The sequence below is a fragment of the Rattus norvegicus genome, chromosome 6 (genome assembly GCF_036323735.1).
Source record: "Rattus norvegicus strain BN/NHsdMcwi chromosome 6, GRCr8, whole genome shotgun sequence".
NCBI lineage: Eukaryota > Metazoa > Chordata > Mammalia > Rodentia > Muridae > Rattus > Rattus norvegicus.
In genome coordinates, this window is record NC_086024.1 from 55,574,838 (window position 1) to 55,595,887 (window position 21,050).

At 46.9% G+C, this 21,050-nt stretch overlaps 1 protein-coding gene across 19 annotated transcripts in view; it reads left to right on the forward strand.

Moving 5' to 3' along the window:
• Atxn7l1 (ataxin 7-like 1) overlaps positions 1-21,050 on the forward strand; it is a 222,443-nt gene that overhangs the window by 87,529 nt on the left and 113,864 nt on the right. Inside the window, exon 4 of one of the 19 annotated variants that reach the window (XM_006240019.5) lies at positions 10,926-12,248. The exons of the other annotated variants lie outside the window; for them this stretch is intronic. Within the exon in view, the coding sequence (XP_006240081.1) occupies positions 10,926-11,011 (86 nt within the window). The 3' untranslated portion in view covers positions 11,012-12,248. Of the gene's footprint in view, positions 1-10,925; positions 12,249-21,050 lie in introns of those variants that run through there. 19 annotated transcript variants of the gene reach the window in all.

The following is a 21,050-nucleotide window of genomic DNA, read 5'->3' on the forward strand; positions in this document are numbered from 1 at the left end:
TACAGTTTCAGAAGTTTAGCCCATTATCAGCATGGTGGGCACAGGCCGACGTGGTGCTGGAGAAGGAATTGAGAGTTCTACATCCAGATCCACGGACAACAGATAAAGAGAACACTGGGACTGGTTTGGGCTTTCGAAACCCCAGAGCCCACCCACATTAACACACATTCCTCTGGCAAGGCCACACCTCCTAATCCCTGTCAAGTAGTACCACTCTCTGGTGACATAGTGTTCAAATGTATGAGCCTATGGCGACTATTCCTCATTTGTTCTTCAGAAGGTCTTAGCTCTGTGACAGAACAAACCATACAAATTGTTAACTATAGTATTTTCTTGATTCCAGGATGGTATTAATTATAAGATGCCCAATTAGCTGAACGACTCCTTTCCCCAGGTGCCAGACTGGACAAACAATATGTTTGTCCAACCAGGATTAGTGAGACATATTGAGTATGGTATGTCTAAATAGGACACAGTCTGGAGAATGTACCGAACATAGCTTCTTGTGCTGTAGGACAAGGTTGTGATTTTTCTTTCCTCTTTAGGAGTCAGGTGCTTCACCTTTCTTTTGGGCTAGAATTTATTTTAATGTCAAAATAGTGAAGCTATAAAGATCTGAGTTTCCTTTTTCTTGTGATACAACTGATAAATACCATGTAAATTAACCTAGTCTCATAGCAACTAGACCACACAGAACAAAGTCACTCTGCTGCCAACTGATAATTTGTATGTGTGGTTTTAGTTTTCAGTCATAAAAGGAACGAGGGGGATTATCTTAGTATTATTGTTTTATTCTTGATGTCTAGTTTAATTTGTGGTGGCCCAAGAGTATTGTCTATGCTATTCTGTTTATAATGTACTGTATACTTTCATAGAGATTAGCAAGACTAGGGGGAGCCTCTATAAATGTCTCCTGTGTGACTGGAAAAATGTACAAAGCTCTCATTTGGGTGTAGGGTTAAGTATACTTGTTATTTTATTCGCATCTTGTGTGTCCTCCCCGTATTTTTGCCTACTCACACTACAGTTTCTGGGAGAGGAGCTGATATTAATCTCCTGTGGTGGGTCATAAAATGCTACTCTTTCCTGTAACTCTGATGGCTTTGCTTTAGAGTTTTGAGGCTGTTTGGTAAAGCGTTTATAACCTTAAGTTAAATCTTTCTAGTGGTTGGTGTCTTAGAACCCACTAATTTGCCTTTGGTTCTGCTTTATCTGAACAACGCTGCTATCCAATCATCTTTTGGTTAATATGTAATTACCTCATTCATCTCCATCCAGTCCTTTTTTTAAAATTTTTTATGTCATTTTGTTTTAGTTGTTCCTCCTCTAGGCTATACATTTAGCTCTTAAAAGAGGCCCATCTAACAGTGTCTTTTAATAGGTGAGTTTTAGCCATTTACATTTATTGTGATTGTTTAATATATTTGTACTTATTTTTTCTTTTAATTTGTATTCATTTATCTCACTTTTATCTGCCCCTGTATTTTATATTTTATTTTAAAATTTCTATTTATTTAGTGGTTATTATGTTTTATCATTCATATTGAACTATAGGTTTTTTCCTAATAAGTAGTAAGCCTACACAGCCTACACTGTGTATTCTCAAACAACACAAAGGTGTCTGTATACTTTACCACTAAGAATGAACTGCTAATTACAACTTAAAACATAGGCAGTGAATTGTCAAACTGGATGGGAGATACAGTTATTAATGTGGAACTTTTTGCTAATTCACTGTGTTTTGTAAATGTAACTTTAATTTTCCTGTTGTAGTTGTCCTGTTGGGGGCTTACTGCCTCCATCTTTAACCTAGGTCTAGTCCTGGAAGCTTCTAGTTTCCATATAAGCTAATCTAGGCCTAGAATGTTTTCAGCGCCTGAGACTTACTTCTGAATAAGGTCACCCTTTCTTGTTTCCTCTAAACTCTTGTTAGCTGGTTTAATTCAGCTGTTCAGGCTACAACTTCTCTTCAAGGCAACCAATCAACCCAGTGTCTTTCAATTTCTGACTGAATTGCTCTGCTTGACCTCATACTAACTTTGGCAGTCTGTTCTAATCTTCTGGCTCCTTCTCATCCTCAGACTTGTTCTGTCTTTACCTGTGTTTAGTTTGTTCTCTCTGTAAAACTGTCCCAGTAAACCATCCTCCTTCCCTTTTTCTCTCTCTGTACTGCTCTCTCTTAAGTAGCCTCTGTTTCCTGTCTGTTCTCATGAGAGTTGGGCATATCCTATTCTGTCAGATCTTTCTCTGATTCATCACTTTGTCTGCTACTCCATTAGACATCACTTTCAAACATGGATGCTTCCTTCTACAAACTAACTTGACCTCCGTTGTTTGTGATTAAAGGTGTGTATTAAGAGCATGTCTGCATTCCAGCCAGAGGGATTAAAGGTGTGAGGGAAGGGCTGAGCCTCACCACAACTAGAAACAGATTTTTATTTTTTTTCAGTAACCAACACAGTCTTGGGGCTCACAGTGTGATCAAACATCCTGCAACAGTGTTTTATACCTTGACTTGTTTGGGACATCTCTCAAGTTTAGAGTGATGCACTCATTCGTTCATATCCCATAAAAACTTATCTCTCAAGGTCCTTTTAAAATGTATCCTTAAAGTGGAACCCAGCATCCTAAGGTCCACTGCCAGGGGCCTATTTCATAATCAGATCGGTTATTTGCCATGATTTATAGTGGGACTATGGGAAAGGCTCTTCCTGTCCTAGCATCTCTACCCTGAATGCACATACAGACCCATGCAGAATCATGTTAGAACACAGATTCTAACTCAGCAGTACGTCCCTTAGATGATATGGTGCTTTTGCTCCATAGACTTCACTTTAAGGAGCCAGGACTGGGAGAGCTAACTACAGTTACGAAACTTAGGGGTTTTAGTTCTAGGTAAGAGTTCCCTGATGCTTCCCAGATCCTCGTCACCAGACGAAACTTTGTGCAGTGGCTTGGGGTTTGACATAATTTTATCTTTGAAGGTCTCTCTTTATGTTTGGCCGAATCTCCACTGTCCCCCTTCCAGCCCATGTGCCACTGACAGAAAGTGAGTGTTCATCCAGAACTCTGCCTTCCCTCTGCATCCGTTCCCGCCTCAGCTAAGGTCAAGGCTGTCTTTTGATGGGACTCCACCCGTCAGTGCCCCAGGAAGTGCTTGCTTAAGGCTGGGGCAGGCTGCCTGGTAAATGTATGTTTAAGACAAGCTTTTAATAGAGACACACTTTTAAATAGTAACAGGAACAAGACTCCCTTCCCTTAACAGGAATCCATTTATAGGGCTCAGCTGTCGAGGCTCAAGGGCAGCATCAGGCTTAAGGTTAATCTTCTGTAATTTACAGCCGTGAGGGCAGCGCTGCATGTACAACTGTTTCAGCCGTTCGCCGCGGCAAATAGCTACCGCTCTTGGCAAGACAGAAAATGTGAACTCCACTTCCCACTTATGAATATTGAATTGGCCCGGGCAGGCGTATACTGCCCAAGTTTCAAGGGGGCATTCCCTGATCAGTTAGATGGCCTCCTGGCCCCAACTGTCACTTTGCTGCCACGCACACCAAGTCGGGTCTCCATCTAGGTGGCAGTGCTGTGGTACAGGTATGTTTCTGGTGAGCCTTCCCAGAGTACCTGTGTGGATCCTAAGTGGAAAAGCCAGTTACAAGTCACAGCCTTACACCGTGTGTGCTGGGCGCTAACAGTGTTGTAGTCGAGGCAGGAAGCCACCTGTACGGATCGGGGAATTATTTTGGGTGATAATCTGATGCAGGGAAGGGAAAAGAGGTGTGATTCTGTTGAACTCTTGAAGGATGTCAACCAGGGAAAGGGCAATGAATGGACACAAAAGAGGGGTTAGATAAAGGGGAGACACTCTTGGGAACCCAGAGCCTCTCCATTCAGATTATTTTTCGTTGTTTCCTGATGCGCTGACACATAATACATATTCAGGTAGGACACCCAGGTAGAATGACCCTCTTTGCCCAGGTCTCAATTTCCAGCAATTAACTCTTTTTCCCCCAAAGGGAAGTAGTCTTTCTGCCCCTCACCCCCACCCCACCCCCGACAAACAGAAGGAAGTCCTTAAGCTTCGGTCTTGATCATCCTCTCGTTTCTGAGCACCCAAGATGTGCCGGGCAACATGCCGGATGGCAAGAGGAAGGACTGCAGGGCACATGAGCTGTGCTGCTGTGTGTGCCTGACGCTGTGACACAGATGCTGTCCTCCGTGGTCACACTCCCTGGCAGGCAGCCCTGTCTCACTCAGCAGTGCCTCCATGCAAATAGCTCCTCTGAAAACAGCCTCGAGCCACCCGTGTGCTCACTGCCACTGCCGAGTGTCTGCCAACCTTTAGGAGGCCCTTGCATTGCCACAGCATCTTGCTGTGTGTACACAGGCACTCTTCCTCAGTCCGTGCATTTGGACTTGCAGAGGAACTCGGGAAGCACACCTGGGAGTGGTAGCTTTGCTGATTTTGAAGCTCCAAGGGAAAACAGAAAGAGAAAGGAAGGACAGAGTCTAAGGTCACGCTGAGCCTAGAACTCTCATCCCACCATTAACCACCTCCTTTCCATGAACAGAAAGCACAGCAATAGCAGAAGCACCAGCGCCCACTCCAGGAGGCAGATGCTTGCCTTTAGGGATGTTTTCCAGTTCACAGTTTCTAATGCAACAAAGGAGCCATCTCTCCAGCTTAGGCCTCACCCCTTCATAGGAAATCTGAGCTCTCCATAGTAACTAGGAGAAAAACTCTCCAGTGGTGTGAGACTGGAGGAAGCTCTGGTCTGCCTAGAGGTTCTGATCTATCCCTTCATCTCCTAGCCCGGAGATTCCATCGGAACCAAAGTCTCACGGGCGTTTTAGCGGGCACTACAGCAGGCAGTTGGTTAGGTTCTGCTGTGAGAGTAAATTCTTTTACCACGCTGATTAGCGACGAGGACGGCTGGGTGATGAGAGGAAGATGCAAACCGAAGTGCCAAGTGAGTGCTTTGTGCATGTGGACCTAGTAGTGAGAAAGGGTTTGCAGAAAGCTAGGCATCAGCAGCCCTGCCAGCAGAGCCTGAGCGGATAGTTAGCATTCTGAAGCCCCAGCCCAAACACAGATACATCCCCATCTCGACCACACTCTCGTCGGGCCTCAGATGAGTTTGCTACACAGGAAGTTAGAAGGAAGCAATCCAGGGAGAGGGTTGTGTATGACAGAGAGACTTGGCAATTTGAGCCTCCGTGACCTTGCGGGAGCCTCCCGCCTCTGTTTGCCCATTTGTGGAATGGGTGCTGTGATTCTGCTTCACGGTTATTATTAGAAATGATAAATTTGAAGTTGCCTTGGCATGTAGCTTGTGCTAAAAATATGCCTTGCTGCCGCGTGGAGACATCTTTAGATGAAATATATAATGAGGTTAGACGGGAAACATCGGTTGCTGGCTGCAGGAGCATGGGCAGAGACTGGCAGCGGGAAGGGAGGGTGCAGATGCTGGGCTGGGGAGAGCGGCGAACAGAGCCCATCTATGAGGCTGTCTCTGGCTGCATGGTGGAATGCTCAAACAAACACAGAATGACGTTCTGCAGTCTGGCTTGAATGTAGGAATAGAAGCCTGGGGATGAGTGTCTTTGCACACTGAAGGCTCTGTATTGAAGCCCAGCACCCCTGGCTTCTAGAGGGTTGGGAGGAGTGGCAGGGGAGACGCTCGTCAGCCAGTGTTCTTCAGGGCACCAGCTGCAGTGTATGAAGGGCATTAGGTTAGAGAGACAGGCACGGGATTAGGAAAGAGCCTGACTCTAGCTACAATGCTTACCTAGGCTTGATTTGGTCTCTGACATGTCTAAGTGACTTCTGCCAATCCTTTAACCTTTCTATGCCTCAGTTTTCTCATCTATAATGTGGGACTACTATAGAACCTGTCCCATAAAGGTATTTTGAAAGAGAGAGTAAGTGGTTAGTAAAGAAGAAGGGCTGCATGGTGAGGAGGCCTTTGTCTGGCCTGGTGAGTTCCCACTCATGGTAGAGGTTGACACACAGGTAATGTGGCTAGTTGAAATACATCCCTAGAGGCCTAAAAGATGCAAGGTATTCTAGCCAGCCCCCACAGACTTTAGATTTTTTTTTACTATATATAAGTAAAAGCAGTGTGTTCTTTGCAAAGACAGGAAGGACGGGGCTGCATCTGGAGTGATATACCGGCTCCGATGACCCACTGGCTGTCTAGAGAAGAGAGGTGAGAGAGCTGTTTCCTTCTTGTTTCAGGGATGTTAGATGGTTAGGGGTACCTGTGTGCCCAGAAGCAGATTCCAGGAGCCAGCGTCTGGAGATCTATTTACTACTTTTCTCTTGCCAGTCCGTTTTTCTCAGAGCCGTTGACTGATACTGTATCTCTCTGAGCCCTGCAATCCTGAAAACCAGTCCCTTTCTATCTGTCTTTCTCCAGCAGAGAAAACTCCCATCTTGTAGAACTCTTGTTTCATTCCTTGCTCCTCCCCTTGTACCGTGTAGGGTAGGTCTGCCCTCTGCTGCACACATGGTTAGGAAGTTGGCGTGTCAGACTCACAGAGCAAGAATCTTACCATCCATTGGTGAAAGGAGACACCAGTCATTTGCTGGAGGGTGTTTGCCAAAATGTGGTCATACAATGGGAGGAAATGTTGGCTCTTGGCACAAGACCTAGTCCCCCTGGGCATGCACCCAGCCTGAACGGTTCCTTTAAAACCAGAAGCAATTTGTCATCTCTTGATCCTCTCCCAGCACTGTGCCTGTCACAGGTAGATAAATGAGGTGGCATATGGGCATCCAAATGCAGAAGCAGCTACTCTCAGCAGTGTTCTGTGTAGAGGGTACCTGTGGGGTGGTCCTGGCTTCACAACTGTAGCCGTAAGCAGATCTCTTCATTGCTTGCCCCGTTTACATAGGCAGAGATGCTTTCTCGGAATCTCCCAGCCTCCAGTGCGCCTTCGTTGGGTCCTTCTCATCTCAGAGCCCTCCAGTGAATCATCAGTTCGTGAGCTCCATGTCTCATGTCTGTGGTTCCACAGAATGTTACTAATCAAATCAACGTCTCAGCAAAAGCCAACGAGCGCTCCCGAATTAGATAGAGAGGGGTTGGACTTTCTGTTTTAAGAAAGCCTTGATTAAGGAAAGCTGCCTGGGTTAGGCGGGATGTGCTTCAGTTCAATCCAGTTGCAACCTCTAGAGCATCTTGAAAGATACCAAGAGGTTTTCTACGCAAAACCCACAGACTTTAGATCCCGTGGCTACGTTAAAAAAGACACTGGTTATTCTCAGGGAGATAGATGCTAAAGCCTCTGGGCTAATTTCTAATCTCTGCGTGGCCAGTGTGGTGATACCCCTGTAAGGGAGAGAGGGCTGAGTGGTACAGGAGTTTAGTTAGGCACGCAGGCCTTGTGCTTACAGCAAAGGGCTGTGTGTTGCTGGACCGTTGGTGCACATGCGATCTCTCTCTGAGTCTGAATTTGCTGGCCCTGCCTCTTGTGCCTCTGCACTTCATAGACTGATTCTGTCTTTGCTGTAACTACCAGTAGAATGGGGGAAGGGTGGAGGTAGCAAATTTGAACCCCAGTATAGGAAGCACACCAGGCATCTTGGCTGTCAGATTCCATTTAGACTGAAAGAAAAAGAGGGGCAAACTCCTACTTCCTGGAAGGTAGGGGACCAGCAAAGCTAGTTTATTAAAAGATGAACCAAAACGTGAACCACAGTGGGTCCTTAAAGAGGTTGTGTATTTCACGTATGCTAGAATCATCATGTGTGACGGAGTCATGCAATTTTTCTTCTTTTTTTTTTATCTTAACATGCTGAAACAGCTGTGCCAGGCCTATCTACCGACTCTAGAAAGGCTACTTGTATTGACGGGATGGTCATAGGGGATAGATTTGGTGGGCCTCCCATGCGTTGAAAGACTTTCCCATGACTTCCAGCCCTTGATTTGCATCCTTGGCTTTCCCCAATCTTGACAGGCTTTGTCATAAAGCCAGAGAAGGAAGACAGTCCAGGCTTGAGGAAGGCATTCCTTACTGTCTTGTCGCTGCCCTGGAGCTCAGCGTCGGCGTAGTAGGCACTCCATCACTGTCTTCTGAAGAAATGAATGGGGGACTGAATAATTTAATGTCTGGTCCTTTCAGTTAGGCTGTTCACCCGGAGATGAGCTTCAGAATACACAGTCCAGCTGGTGAGAGCAAATCCCTAAGCCCCACCTTGAGTTTGCCTTTCCACCAGTGTGATATGAAAGTGTGCACGTGTCTAGCAAGGTCCTACTGACACGGGGACCTCTGGCCTGAAGGCTGTGCTTTGAGGGGACTTTACTACTCAGGTGCCTTCTTTCCTTTCCAGGTCCTCTAAGTACATGCCTCTCAGAGCAGAGGTAGGTTTTGTATTTAAAAAAACAAAACAAAACAAAACAAAAAAAAAACAAAAAAACAAAATCCCTGGGATGTGAACAAATGGAAAAGCACCTTGGTTTTATTTGTTCGTTTGGTTTGGTTTTTTGCTTGTTTTTCACCAGAAAATACATCTTGTGGGCTGGGGATGTGGCTTGTTTGAGAGAGTGCTTGCTTAGCATGGCTCTGGGTTCAGACTCAGCACTGCAGGAGTTGGAAGTAGAAAGGTCAGAAGTTCAAGTTCATCTTCCATTTGTTTTGTGTTGGAGGCTGGCCCGGGATACAGGAAACACACAAATGTGTGCACACACTCACGGAGTGGCGAGTGATAAACACAAACTGTGTTTTGCCCCTCGTATGCTAGAAGCGATGGAGAGCCAGGTGCCACCTCCCTCATGACAGTCTGTGCTGGCAGAACGAAGCTAGGTCAGCTGGAGTGTAGTGTCCACCTTTCACCAAGTAAGTCCAATTACATCTCCGTCCCTCTGGAACCGCTACCCCGTGTCCCATGCATTTATCTGCAAAGTCAAAAGAAGACTCGACCTTCTCGGACACCGCATGTGCCGAGAAAGGCTATACGGGAGAGGAGCCTGCAGTAACTAAAGGGAACATATGGTTTGTAAATCTTTTCATTTGGCTGTGGGCCTGACTGATGTCATTTGGCCCCGGGATTCAGAAACAAGAGGGAGTTTTGTGGCCCAAAGAAGGCTGCCCTGTACAGAAAGTCTTTCTCCTAATACCAGGTCTCACTCTGGATGACCAACAAGGAGGTGGGGTTCCAAGCCCAGGTCTCGGGGAGCTCCTCCCTCCATCCTCTTCTTGGGAGGCTGTGGGGATGTGGGATACACTGGAGAGGCCAGGGACAGGTCACTTGGAAGTACTACAAAGATCAGGCTTCCTGAGCATAAAGGAGATGATGTGGAACTTAAAGACACCATCGAGGACCCTCCTCTGAGGCAGACAGTGTGTATGAGTGTCCTACGGCTGTATAACAAGTATTACCAACATTTAACAGTGAGGAGTGCTAAAAAAAATTTATGATCGCGGACACATCTGTGGGTCAGAGAGTCAAGCGATTCTGGCTCCGGGTCTCTCATGAGGTCACTATCAGCCTGTCAGCTGAAGATGTGACCAAAGTCGGACACCCGTTCCCCTGATGGCGCACATCCTTGGGTGTTGGCAGGAGGCCTCCATTCCTTGCTCTCAGTACCTCAGGCCTCTCCACAGAACTGCTCATAACTCAGTGGTTGACCCTCCCTAGAGTGGAGAGAGGGCCTCGGGATTGACACACCACCACTCTCCTTTTGTGTGTTTGTTAGGAATGACTCTGTAACTCTAGCACGCATGTACATGTGACAGGGCTGGGGCCATTGGGGGTGGAGGATGAGGCTCCGTGTCTCAGGGGAAAGAACATCTCCCCAGTATCTCGCCAGCTCAGAATCTCAGAGAACGATAGGTAGGGTTTTTGGCCCAAAGGGAAGGGGACTATGACCCTTGGGACCATGTGGCTTCAACCTGACTGAGGGAAGAAGGGAGTTAGAAAGTCTAGGATCCAAGCAGGCCCCTTTCTCCTCCTGTCTGGGTCTGAAAGGTGATTTGTTTAGAAGGAACCATAGGCACTTGTGAGTGTCACGGCTGTGACTTATTCCTGAGAGGAGGAAGGGGATGGCTGCTGAGAGAGCCGACTCTTCTGGGAAAGAGCAGCGGGCAGCAGTCAGCCTGCTCTTCCGGTGTGGACCCTTACCCAGGAACCCTTACCCAGGTGGTGTCCTGGAAAAAGAGAGCACCCTGGCTGGTGGAGGAAGATATCGGGAAGACACAAAAATGGCTTCATTTAGGAGGTTGACTCTGATCCAGGGGCACCCACAGTCAACCCTTTGCAACCAAGGTCCCTGGGTCCTACTGAGAGCTTCTCCTGTGGTTGGAGGAGGTCCACTGGGATCACCCTGTTCTCTTCAAAGGGTGCTGGGTAGCAGTGCTCTGAGGACACAGAGTCATCGGTGGCCATACCTCTCTGTGCCTCTCTGATCACCCCATCATCCCTAGGGAATAAGCTAATCAAACTTGCTGATGGTTTTCCACTGAGGAGGAGATAGCTAATAACTTGGGTGACAAGTGTTAGAATACAATGTGATGTGGATAAATTGGGTCCATGTATTAAGAGCTATAAAATGAGATTTCATCACAGCATGAATAATGGGTCCTGTAGAAAGGATTAATCAAATACCCCATTAAAAGGTATAGGAATTTCAGTCAGACCACCCCTGTTTAATTACACTCCTGCCCTCTCCCCACCCCACTCCTTTCCCCCTGAAATGGCTTTCTGCTAGGAAAAAAAACATGGAAATGAGCTTAGAGGAAGTAATGGGGAGGCTAGGACATGTGTTTTGCTAGAACCTGATCATGAAGACAGATGTAAGCGGCCAGTGTTTAATGTGGTGGGGGAAGGCAAATGGCATGAACAATCATTGACAAATGTAATTTCCAGAGGCGCCCTGTTGATACCATTCAGCAAATGCCAACAAAGCATTTACTTTCCAAAGGGAGAAAGCAAGACAGCAAGAGAAATGCAAGCATCTCCTGGAGTGGAGCAGAGAGCCGCCAAGCCCTAGAACAGCGTCAGGTGTGAGCATGTGCAGTGCAGAAGACACCCAGCGCTTCCGAAAGATCGAGCAGGACTGGCTTTGTCTGCAGAAGCTTCCTGGAAGAGGAGACCCCAGCAGAGAGCCCTGAATTGTGGACAAGCTTCCATGTACTGCAAATTCGTGAGCACACTCTGGTGACAGGGTCTAGACAGGAAGTGGGCTTGAGCAGAGCAGGGGGCACCTGTGGGGCTCTTCTCTCCATTTCTACCACCACCACCACCACCACCACCACCACCACCATCAACACCACTATCACCACCACCACCACCACCACCGCCATCACCACCAATACCACTACCACTACCACCAACACCAACACCACTATCACCACCACCACCACCACCGCCATCACCACCAACACCACCACCACCACCACCATGCAGGTCCAAGCTGCCATCATGTCTCACCTGGACAACTGCCAATGCCTCCCAGCTGTTTTCCCTGCTTCCACTCTCGCTCCTCTACAACCCACTCTGCACACCAAAGTCAGAATCCTAATCAGAGTTGATCGTGTCATTCCCGTGACTGTGGCTTCCCCTTGCCCTTAAGTTAAAACTAAAACCCACAGCCTGTGCCAGGCTCTCTTTCGTATGCCAGTGCACCTAGCCTGAACGTTTCAGCACACTGGGTCTTCCTGCCACAGGGCCTTTACACGTGCTTTCCCCTCCCTGACGGTGGTCCTTTCATCCCTCCATCCCCCAGAACTCTGACTCATCCTTCAGAACACATCTCAGTGATTACTTCTCCTTGTAAACGTCCCTAATTTCCACATCTAGATTAGTATTCCCTCATGTGTTGAAAACAAATATTTATTGTGTGAAAATATGTTCTAATGTCTGTTTCCTTAACTACGACACAAGTTCTGTGAGGGCGGAAACTTGGTGTTTACACCCCTCCGAGCCTATGTGTGCTGACTGGATCATGGCATTTAGTTAGTAGCAGCGAGACACATGGGAAAATTATACAGACCAGTTTCTAGAAGAGTGCTGTTAGGGATTTTTAACAGAATGAATGCCCGAATTTGTGTCCAGACCCTGACACCTGCTGGCTACGTGGTTTTAGTAAGTGATAGGTCCTTTAGAATCTGTGTCCTCGTCCATAAACCTGTGATGCTAACAACAGCCACCTCATGTGGCCATTGTGATAATTTCATGAAATAATGTATACGAAAGCATTTTTGACTGTAAAACCAGATATAAATATACTCTGTCACTCTCTAAATGCCTGTACATTGAGTCCTTCTGAAATATCTACTGGATGGATGCATGGGTGATGGTTAAGTGGATGGGTGATGGTTAAGTGGATGGGGTGGATGGGGTGGATGGATGATCAATCAGTAGGTGGATGGGTCTAGGGATGGCTGGATGGATAGATGGATAAGTGGGTGGGTGGGTGGATGGACAGATGGACGGATAGACTGGCAGATGGATGGACATATTAACAGTTAAGGAACTAGTGCAAGTTAAAAGAAGGAAGCTAAATAGCTAGAGACTTGGAGGAGAGGGGGAGAAACTGGTTGACCCCAATCCCCGCCTCATGTTGATGGGACAGGCAGGGAAGAGGATGGAGAAAAATCACTTAACCTAGGCAGAAAGAAGTCACCGGTGACCTCAGGGCCACGCCTCCTCAGCCTCTTCATGTCAGTGCCGTCATGACATGCCTTCATTAGAGCTTAATCACGTTACCGATTTTTGTCTTTGGGGGAGACATCAAATTGATTTGCACATCCAGCAAAATTGGTGCCGTTCCTCCAGCTGCTGCCAGCAGGTGCTGACAAGTGAAGAAGTGGCTGTCTGAGGCTAAGGAGATGCACTAACCAGTCATGTTAATAAGGCCTAGAAGCCTTCCGTATTTAATAAATTGCCATGGGTAATTGGTTTCAGTTTCAAGAGTGGTTTCATCTTTAACTCTCTGTGCTCTGGTAGGATTAATGCCTGTAGGGACTGACAGGGATTTGTGGTATGAGAACCTGTCACACACATCCACAGGGTTTTTCCCCCTTTGTCACACCCTACTCCCTACTGCTGCCACTGTCTTGGGGGGACACACACACATACACACACACACACACAGACACACACACACAGAGAGACAGAGACACACACACAGACATACACACACACAGATACACACACACAGAGACACATACACAGAGACACATACACACACAGACAGAGACAGACACACACACACAGAGACAGAGACACACACACAGACATACACACACACACAGATACACACACACACAGACACACACACACACACACACACACACACACACACACAATGGCTAAATCCAGCCCTTCTGATTGACCACTCGGACAACATTGAGGCCCAAGCACCTGGTCTACTCAGTCTGTGTTGGACTTGAGACTAAGTGGCTGGACATGGGCCCTACACCTGCCATCTCATAGATGACCGAATAAGAAGCATGTGACAAGTACATGAAATCTCTTGACTCCAAATAGACTTGATTGTATCAGGTCTCTTGAGGGGGAAAAAGGTAAGAATAGACCAGAAGGAAAAGGTATATATATATTTTTTTCACATAGTGATTGGTAATATAAAATGTGGATTAATAGGTGTCTTTATCCTTTTTCTATAGTTACAACAAAATACCCGAGTCTGGGTACCATGTAAAGAAAACAGGTTTATTTAGCTCATAAATGTTGGAGGCTGAACACTCAAGACCAAGCACCCTCAACTGTTTTGGACTCTGGTTAGGGATTTCTGGGGATATCGCCATTTGATGAAGAAGCAGGGAAGGAGCCGGGAGCATGCTAAAGGGACTAAGCGTGTGGTGTGCTCTTGCTTCATAACAACCCACTCTCCCTCCCCGAGAGCAACATTGCCATGACCCGTGGCCCAGTTGTCTTGCACTGGGCTCAAGCCTGAACTGAAAAGAGAGGCCGTCTTCAGAGGGGCTTTTTAAGCAGGTTGGAGCGGCTCTTCGTCTTCAGCAGGGATGACTCAAGAGCATGTGGCTGATGTAAGGATAGACTCGCACGTGTTTCTGTCTTCAACACATCTCCCTGATCAAGGACTCGACTTGACAGCCCTGTGTTCAAATGTTCGGCCTTATCAGCAGAGTGGTTGCCTCTGAACAGATGCCCATAGGCTGGTGAGAAAGTGCACCGAGGCCCTGGCCCACTCGTCGACAGGAAAATTCAGTGCCTCCCAGTATAGTGGACCCAGGCCCAGCAGATGACGGACTGCTGCTGGGGTTGCATGGCCAGGGGCAGCAGCATTGGGGTATAAGCCCTGATTCGTCCTCCTAGTCTCTATGGAAGGAACAGATGCAGCACTGTGGGGTCCTTCCTTGTTCAGAAACCGGGAGCCAAACCTCCAGTTTCAGGTGGTCACTCAGAACCTCCAGGACCAGACGTACAGCTGAGTTCCCCGCTCAGCTCACCTTTGCTAACTCTGTCTCTGCTTGAGCTTAAACCTTCCTGTGGATGGAAAATGAGTAGCTCATGCTTTTCCAGAGGGGTCAAGTGAGGATTAACTGCCTTACTGCATGCGACACACTTAGCCTAGCTTGCCAGGCATGAGAAGTGAGCTGATAGAAGCTTTAATAGGTTTATTCTCCTGATAAGCTCTGGGTTCCCTGCAGACATCACTACAGGGCTCAGAAACAGGATTGGAGAAGGGCTGGGAGGGCGGCCAGGGAGAGGAAAGGGCTCAGAGAATTCTGGAATTCCTGGTGAGTTGGAGACTGCTCCTAGGAGAGGAGGGGGTTGAGGGGACAAATCACTCAGCCCAGAGGAGGAGATGCTGAGAGGTGGTTAGCACATCTTTCCGAATGGTGCACCAGGACCGTAGGTAAGGTGAGGGAGATTTGCAGAGTTATTTGACCTTTCAGCGAACAGGAATTGAGATTAATCTGGCTTTGAGAGTTTTAAATGCACACATTGTAATCATTGGCTGTACCCTAGAGCATTGCAAAATTGGGGTTGGAAATCTTTTGCCATCTACACTCTGAGAGCAGGAACTCAAGTCTTGCGAGCACATTTTTAAAACTCCCAAGCCCAGGAAAGAAATTGTCTGCCTGTCAAATTTGCATTTATTGCCTTCTCCCTTGTGATACTCCTGCCCCAACACTTTCTCCACTGTGAGCTGGCAGGAGTCCTTGCAAGCCTGGTTTCTTTGACAAACACAATTCTTGGGAGAACCCGGGACAGAAGCAAGAACATAATACTTGCCTGTGCCCAGTTAGACCTATCCTTCCCTGGTTGTTTTAGGGTCATCCTTGCCCACATCGCTAATCTTGCAATTAACAGTCTGAAAAATAATTTCAGTAGCCTATTGAATTTGAAAAGCACCTTGAATGTGGCGTTTTCTTTTTTGATCAAATTCCCATTTTGGGATTCTTTGTCTCCCTCGACAAATCAGAATCCACCCCTGTGCTTAATGTTTCAATGGTAAAAGCCCTACCTCCTAGGAGGACACAACCCACTTATTTTGTTCACTTTGTGAATGCCATAGCTTAGTAGTATATAATGTAGAGCCCTGGACTTATTAAGGGGTGTCTGGAGGTCACCATTAAGTAGATGGTCTCTTTATTAAGTCAGTATTTGATAAGACCTTTCGAAAGTGCTGATAATGTGTTTGTGGGGCTGCCTGCTGAGATTAGAGAAAGGGGGAGATCTTAGCACTTGCTCCAAACCCTAAGTAAATGTCCAGACTTAGTCTCTCTTTCATCTATAATTTATATTCCATACATTCGGTGAGTCTGGGTAGTGGTTTAGATTCTGTAGGTTTTCGCTGCATCAGCCTCCTATTATGTAATCATGTTTGATGAAACCTAACATATACAGTTCTGAACCCTGGAGCATCGTGTGAGCCAACACTCATTACAGATGTGCTTCCTACTGGAGCAGGCTTTATTGGAAGACTTTACAGAGATGCATTTCCCCAGCCACTTCCAGTTGCAGAAAGTATAACACACACACACACACACACACACACGTTCCACAGAGGATCCCGTGACCTTGGTTTTTTTTGCTGCTTCCTCATTACCTCTATTGTAAAGAACCCCTTGGCCTACACAATCATGAGAAAACAGTGACCATTGGTTGTATCATCCGAAAGGATGTGGCTGGGAAAACAGAATGATATTCAGCTGATATCACCATTAGAATTGAGTGCACAGGGCCGTATTGTAAACTGCAGGTTAGGTAGCAGAGTCTTTAATAGATCGGTTTGCAAGGAAAGAGACAGAGGATGAAGAATAGGCATGCAAAGGCTATGTGTGCTGCTCAGGCCTCTAATCCCAGCTCTTAGAAGGCTGAGGGGGGAGGGCTGGTGGGAGTTCTAGGCCAGTATGAGCTGCAGTTAGAGGCTGTCTCAAAACCAAACACACCAAATCAAGGTGTGTTAAAAAAGAGAACAGTGGGCCAGTGTCTAAGGCCCTGGCCCTTTGTGGCAATGCCTGAAGCACCATGAATTGTGAAGACTATAAATGGCTCCTTCAGAGGCAAGACGACACCTTGCAGCCTAGGGACTTGGCACAGTTCTGTCCCTTCGGTTGTATGGTGTATGAAGGTGTCTGCTCAGAGTGGTACCTTTGCTGTGTGGTTTTCAGTGTCTGCACTTTATTTCCCCAAGATTTTCTTTTGTGAAGTCCATATGGTGATCTCACAGCCTGTCTGTCAAGACTTTTGGCTTTGGAAGTGGCATCATAGAATAAAATGCATCTCTGTTTGGAAGCTCCCTGTGGGCTTTGCCTGCTGCCAAGGTCAGGCCCAAGGAGGAGAAAGAAGCCGGTGCACTGACTGCCATAAACATTTATGCTTTTTTGGAACTTTATGTAGTCATTGCTTTAGCCTGTGCTGCCACCTCTCCTAAATCAGAGCTGGACCGTCACATGCCCTCCTGCTTGCTGTCATAGCTCTCTGGACCCTGTTCATCCTCAGCATGGAGATTTGGTCAGAAACTCATTCTTGCTACAGACAGAACCTGCTTCCTCTGCCTCTCTTGTTCTCCTAAATGCCAGGCTGCTAGGGGTGGCTATCCTAAGGCTGTGGTCTTACTGTCCCTTCTAGAATGACCCTCCCTTCAGATTTCATCCCCACTAGATGAAGATTCCCGGAGGTATTAGTAAGCTGTGTGGACATTTTAATAGGGTCAGGTCATAATGAATGATACCCTGGAAACTTGAAGTGACACAGAGAAAGGGCCTCAGAGGGAAGGGAGGAAGTTTCACCCTTTCTTTTACTTCTTATCAGGGTTCATCTGAACTTGTTAATATTTTTCGGTTGAAATCTAATGTAACCTGTGGATCTCTTGCTGAGCTGCCTGGACCCTACCGATCATCTCCTCTTCAACACGCATGCCCAAATCCACACCTATTTAAGAATGAATGGGCTAGATTATGGGAGTACAGGCTTGGTCTGCTTTTGCTATCATTCAGTTCTCATAGTAGGTGCTCAGTAAACGTGTGTTGGATAGACCAAGGGAACCCATAAATGAGGGCCCAGGCTGGTAGGCACTGTGTGGACTTACCAAGATCACTAGTGAGGAGGCATATGTCTCTGCACTGTCCTGCGGACATTTGATAACCTCCTCTTCACCACAGAGGGTTTCTTGGTGGGCATCTTACCATGGACCCTTCTACATGGTGCCTCCCTGACCTTGACAAGAAGGTCAGTCAGTATACAGTGCTTGCCAAGTAAATGCCCTGGCACCTGTCCTCCCTCCTGCACAGCACTCTGGGGCCTAGAAGTGTCTCTACACACTGGTTCAAGTGTACTGCACACAGTCACGTGAACCAGAGGAGGCATGTGAGGCTGCGAATGGCTTAGTGGCATTTGAGGGGCAGAACTGTAACCACATCCTGGGGCTTGGAGCCCCACATCCAGTATACTTCCTACCTGATCCTGCTAGAGATGCAGATAAAAAGGATAAAGATTCAGGACGAGGTCTCATCTGGCTTCCTGTCTATTTCAGGCAGGTCTGTCGGCAGACCCAGCAAAGACTTGATGTTGGGGTTCTCAGAAACAGCATTTGGAATGGGTGACTCCACTGTTCTGCTATCTGCTGGGATAGAAAGGAAGAGGGCGGGGGTGTCAGCAGCAGAAAAGCTACACTCAAAATTGTGTGCAGAGGTGCAGCCTTGTGGTCCCAGTGCTTGGTAGGGAGAGGCTAGAGAATCAGGAGTCTGAGGCCATCCCTGGGATGCATGTATCCCAAAAGGAGTGAAGGAGAGAGAGAGAGAGAGAGAGAGAGAGAGAGAGAGAGAGAGAGAGAGAGAGATCCAAGTTCATCCCAAAAGCCTTGTTTAAAAACTTTTTTAGATTTATTTATTTATTTTTTATTTTTTGGGGGGGGGGTTTTCGGAGATGGGGACCGAACCCAGGGCCTTGTGCTTCCTAGGCAAGCGCTCTACCACTGAGCTAAATCCCCAACCCCTAGATTTATTTTATGTGTATAAATGTTTGCCTGCATGTATATGTATGTATGTTTATATTTATATATATATACATATGTGTGTATGTATATGTATGTGTATATATTTATATATTATTTATATATTAAATATATTTATTATATATGATTTATATGTATATATATATGTATGTGGATAGATACTATTTATGTGCCTGGTGTTTGCAGAGGCTTGCTTTCAAATGAAGACATAAGATCCCCTAGAACCGGAGTTATAGATGGTTGTGCACCAACACTTATGGGTACTGGAAACCAACCCCAAGTCCTCCGCTAGAGTATCAAGATCTCTCAACTGCTGAGCCATCTCCCTAACCCCACAAAGATCTTGTTTTTATCCTATTAATCTTATCTGTCCACAGACAGATTATTAGAACACAGACAGAGGTCATTAGAGATGACCTCACCAGGGCTGGGGAGACAGCTCAGTGAGTAAAGGCACTTGCCCAGAGAGCATGAGAACCAGAGTTTGAACCTACGCCATGTAAGCGATGGATGGACATGGCTTCCCAGCATGGTTCTTCTTCCTCCAGTTTCCAGTCCATTCTCTCAGCTGATGTTGTCATTAACCCAAGAGAACTGGCTTGAGTTAGGACTGATAGAGGCAGAGAGTCGCTGCATGACCTGGCCAAGGTTACATGTCAAATGCCTGGTGGGACTGGAACTTGAGCCAGTCCTGTCCTTTCCCATTTCCTGTACTGTGACCCTCCACAATGGCTTCTCGTCCAGCTGTCTTTGAGGACTGAGCTCAGCCACCCGAGAGCCTGCAGCACAAGCTCGCAGCAGCTCAGTTGCTGTTGTGCAGCAGGTCGGTGCGCATTGACCACTTTGCTGTATCTAATCACTTAATTAGTTTGTGCCTGAAAGAAAGAGCTGCTTCATTTAGAAGCTTAGCAGTGAAAATGTCTGAGTCGTTTGCCATAATCTGGATGGCATCAGGACGACTGTAGAATCTTCTGCCCCTTGTTCCTAATCCACTTAGCACCAGGGACACTGGGGATCAGTCATGCGGGGCACAGGTGCTGTGCTGAGGGTTACAGGGGGTGCTGTGGCTGCATTCATTAAGAGACACAATGCAGGGCGAAGGCCGGACCATTGGAAACACAACGTGAGGGCCTTAGGAAAAAACAACCTGAATGGTCAGGATGTGAGCAAGGCCCTGGGTGCCATCTGCAGCACTGGAAAGGAAGGAAACAGAGTCAATTAGGACCTGTTATGTTCCTCTTAGGACCAAAGAAGGATCTCGGAACCCAAGTGAAGTCAGTAGTAAGGTTCAAACCAGCTTCTCAGTTGACAGAACTTCATAATCACAACTACAGCTTGGAGGAAACTGCGAAGCCAGACTCCCACCAGTGTAACCTAGCTGGGAACTCAGTGATCAGGAAGAACCTGTCAAGCTTAATTAGGTGTCCATGAGGAAGACTGACTGCATTTCCCAGTATTCCCTGCCTTGCAGGTTGCTAACCCAGATAGGCCACACAAGAACTTCTCGGGAGAACTGGAGATGAAGAGGAGCTACAGCCACTTTGCCACATGTGTCTTGTCACTTACCTGTCTGCTGTGACTGCAACTGCTCTGTCTTCTTCTGGAATCTTCTCCAGCTTCAGCTCCTAAGCAGGCATATATGCTGTCTGTGAAAAAGAGCCATTGCTGCCACAGGATTTTCCTACCAAAAGCCACGAGGAAAAATAAGACCTTCAGCCCATTAAGGGTTTCTAGCTGAAGCCTGGGAGTTCCACATTGCTCCCGGTCTTCCCTACTTGTTAACCCTTTCCCCGTCCCAGTTTCCTGCCCCATAGATTTTACATTTAAGCATTGGACACATACGCAGGAGCTGCCTGAGCTTTCTGGGGTGTTTCCGTGGCTGGAGTTCGTTGGCCTCAGTGAGATGTCGTCATGTGGTGTGTTGTGACCAGTCTCCCTTTGTGTGTGTTATAGCTGCATAAAGAGATCTGCCACTCTCACCTGTCCCATATTCCAGTGTCTGGCCAAGGTTAAAGCCACCGGAAGCAGGGAATGACCAACAGGACGAGAAAGAGCCACAGCCAAATGGCAGCTTTGTGTTTGAGGAGCAGTGGGCAAACCAATGCAGATTTCAAAAAGAGTGATTGCTAAGTATCATTTTAAAATTAAGCATAAATATAAAATTGTATTATTCACTGTGTTCAATTGCTTACAAAATAGGTGGTCTGAAATGCTTACAGGTTAAGGGCAGAAGAGGCCCTGGGGCTGGAAATAGGGGCTTAACTTTTCTTGGAAGTCACAGCAGACACCCTCTGAATCACGTGTGGGCTGTACATACTGTTTTAAGTGCTTGTTGGGGAATGATATAAGGGCCCTGTGGGAAGAGTTGTTAGATTCCCGTGGAGCCCAGTGGTATGGGCGCATGATGACTATTTTTATAGCACAGGGAAAATCCTTCTGACCTGGGTCATTCTTTAAGGATAGTGTGTCTATAACCCCACCAAAGTGGCTCTCAGCAGTGAGTTTGGACCTGGTGGAGGAGAGGGCAAGTATGTCAGATCTGTTCTAGACCTGTTGCCTCAGAAGACCACCAAGAAATGCTTCATCTTGTGGGGT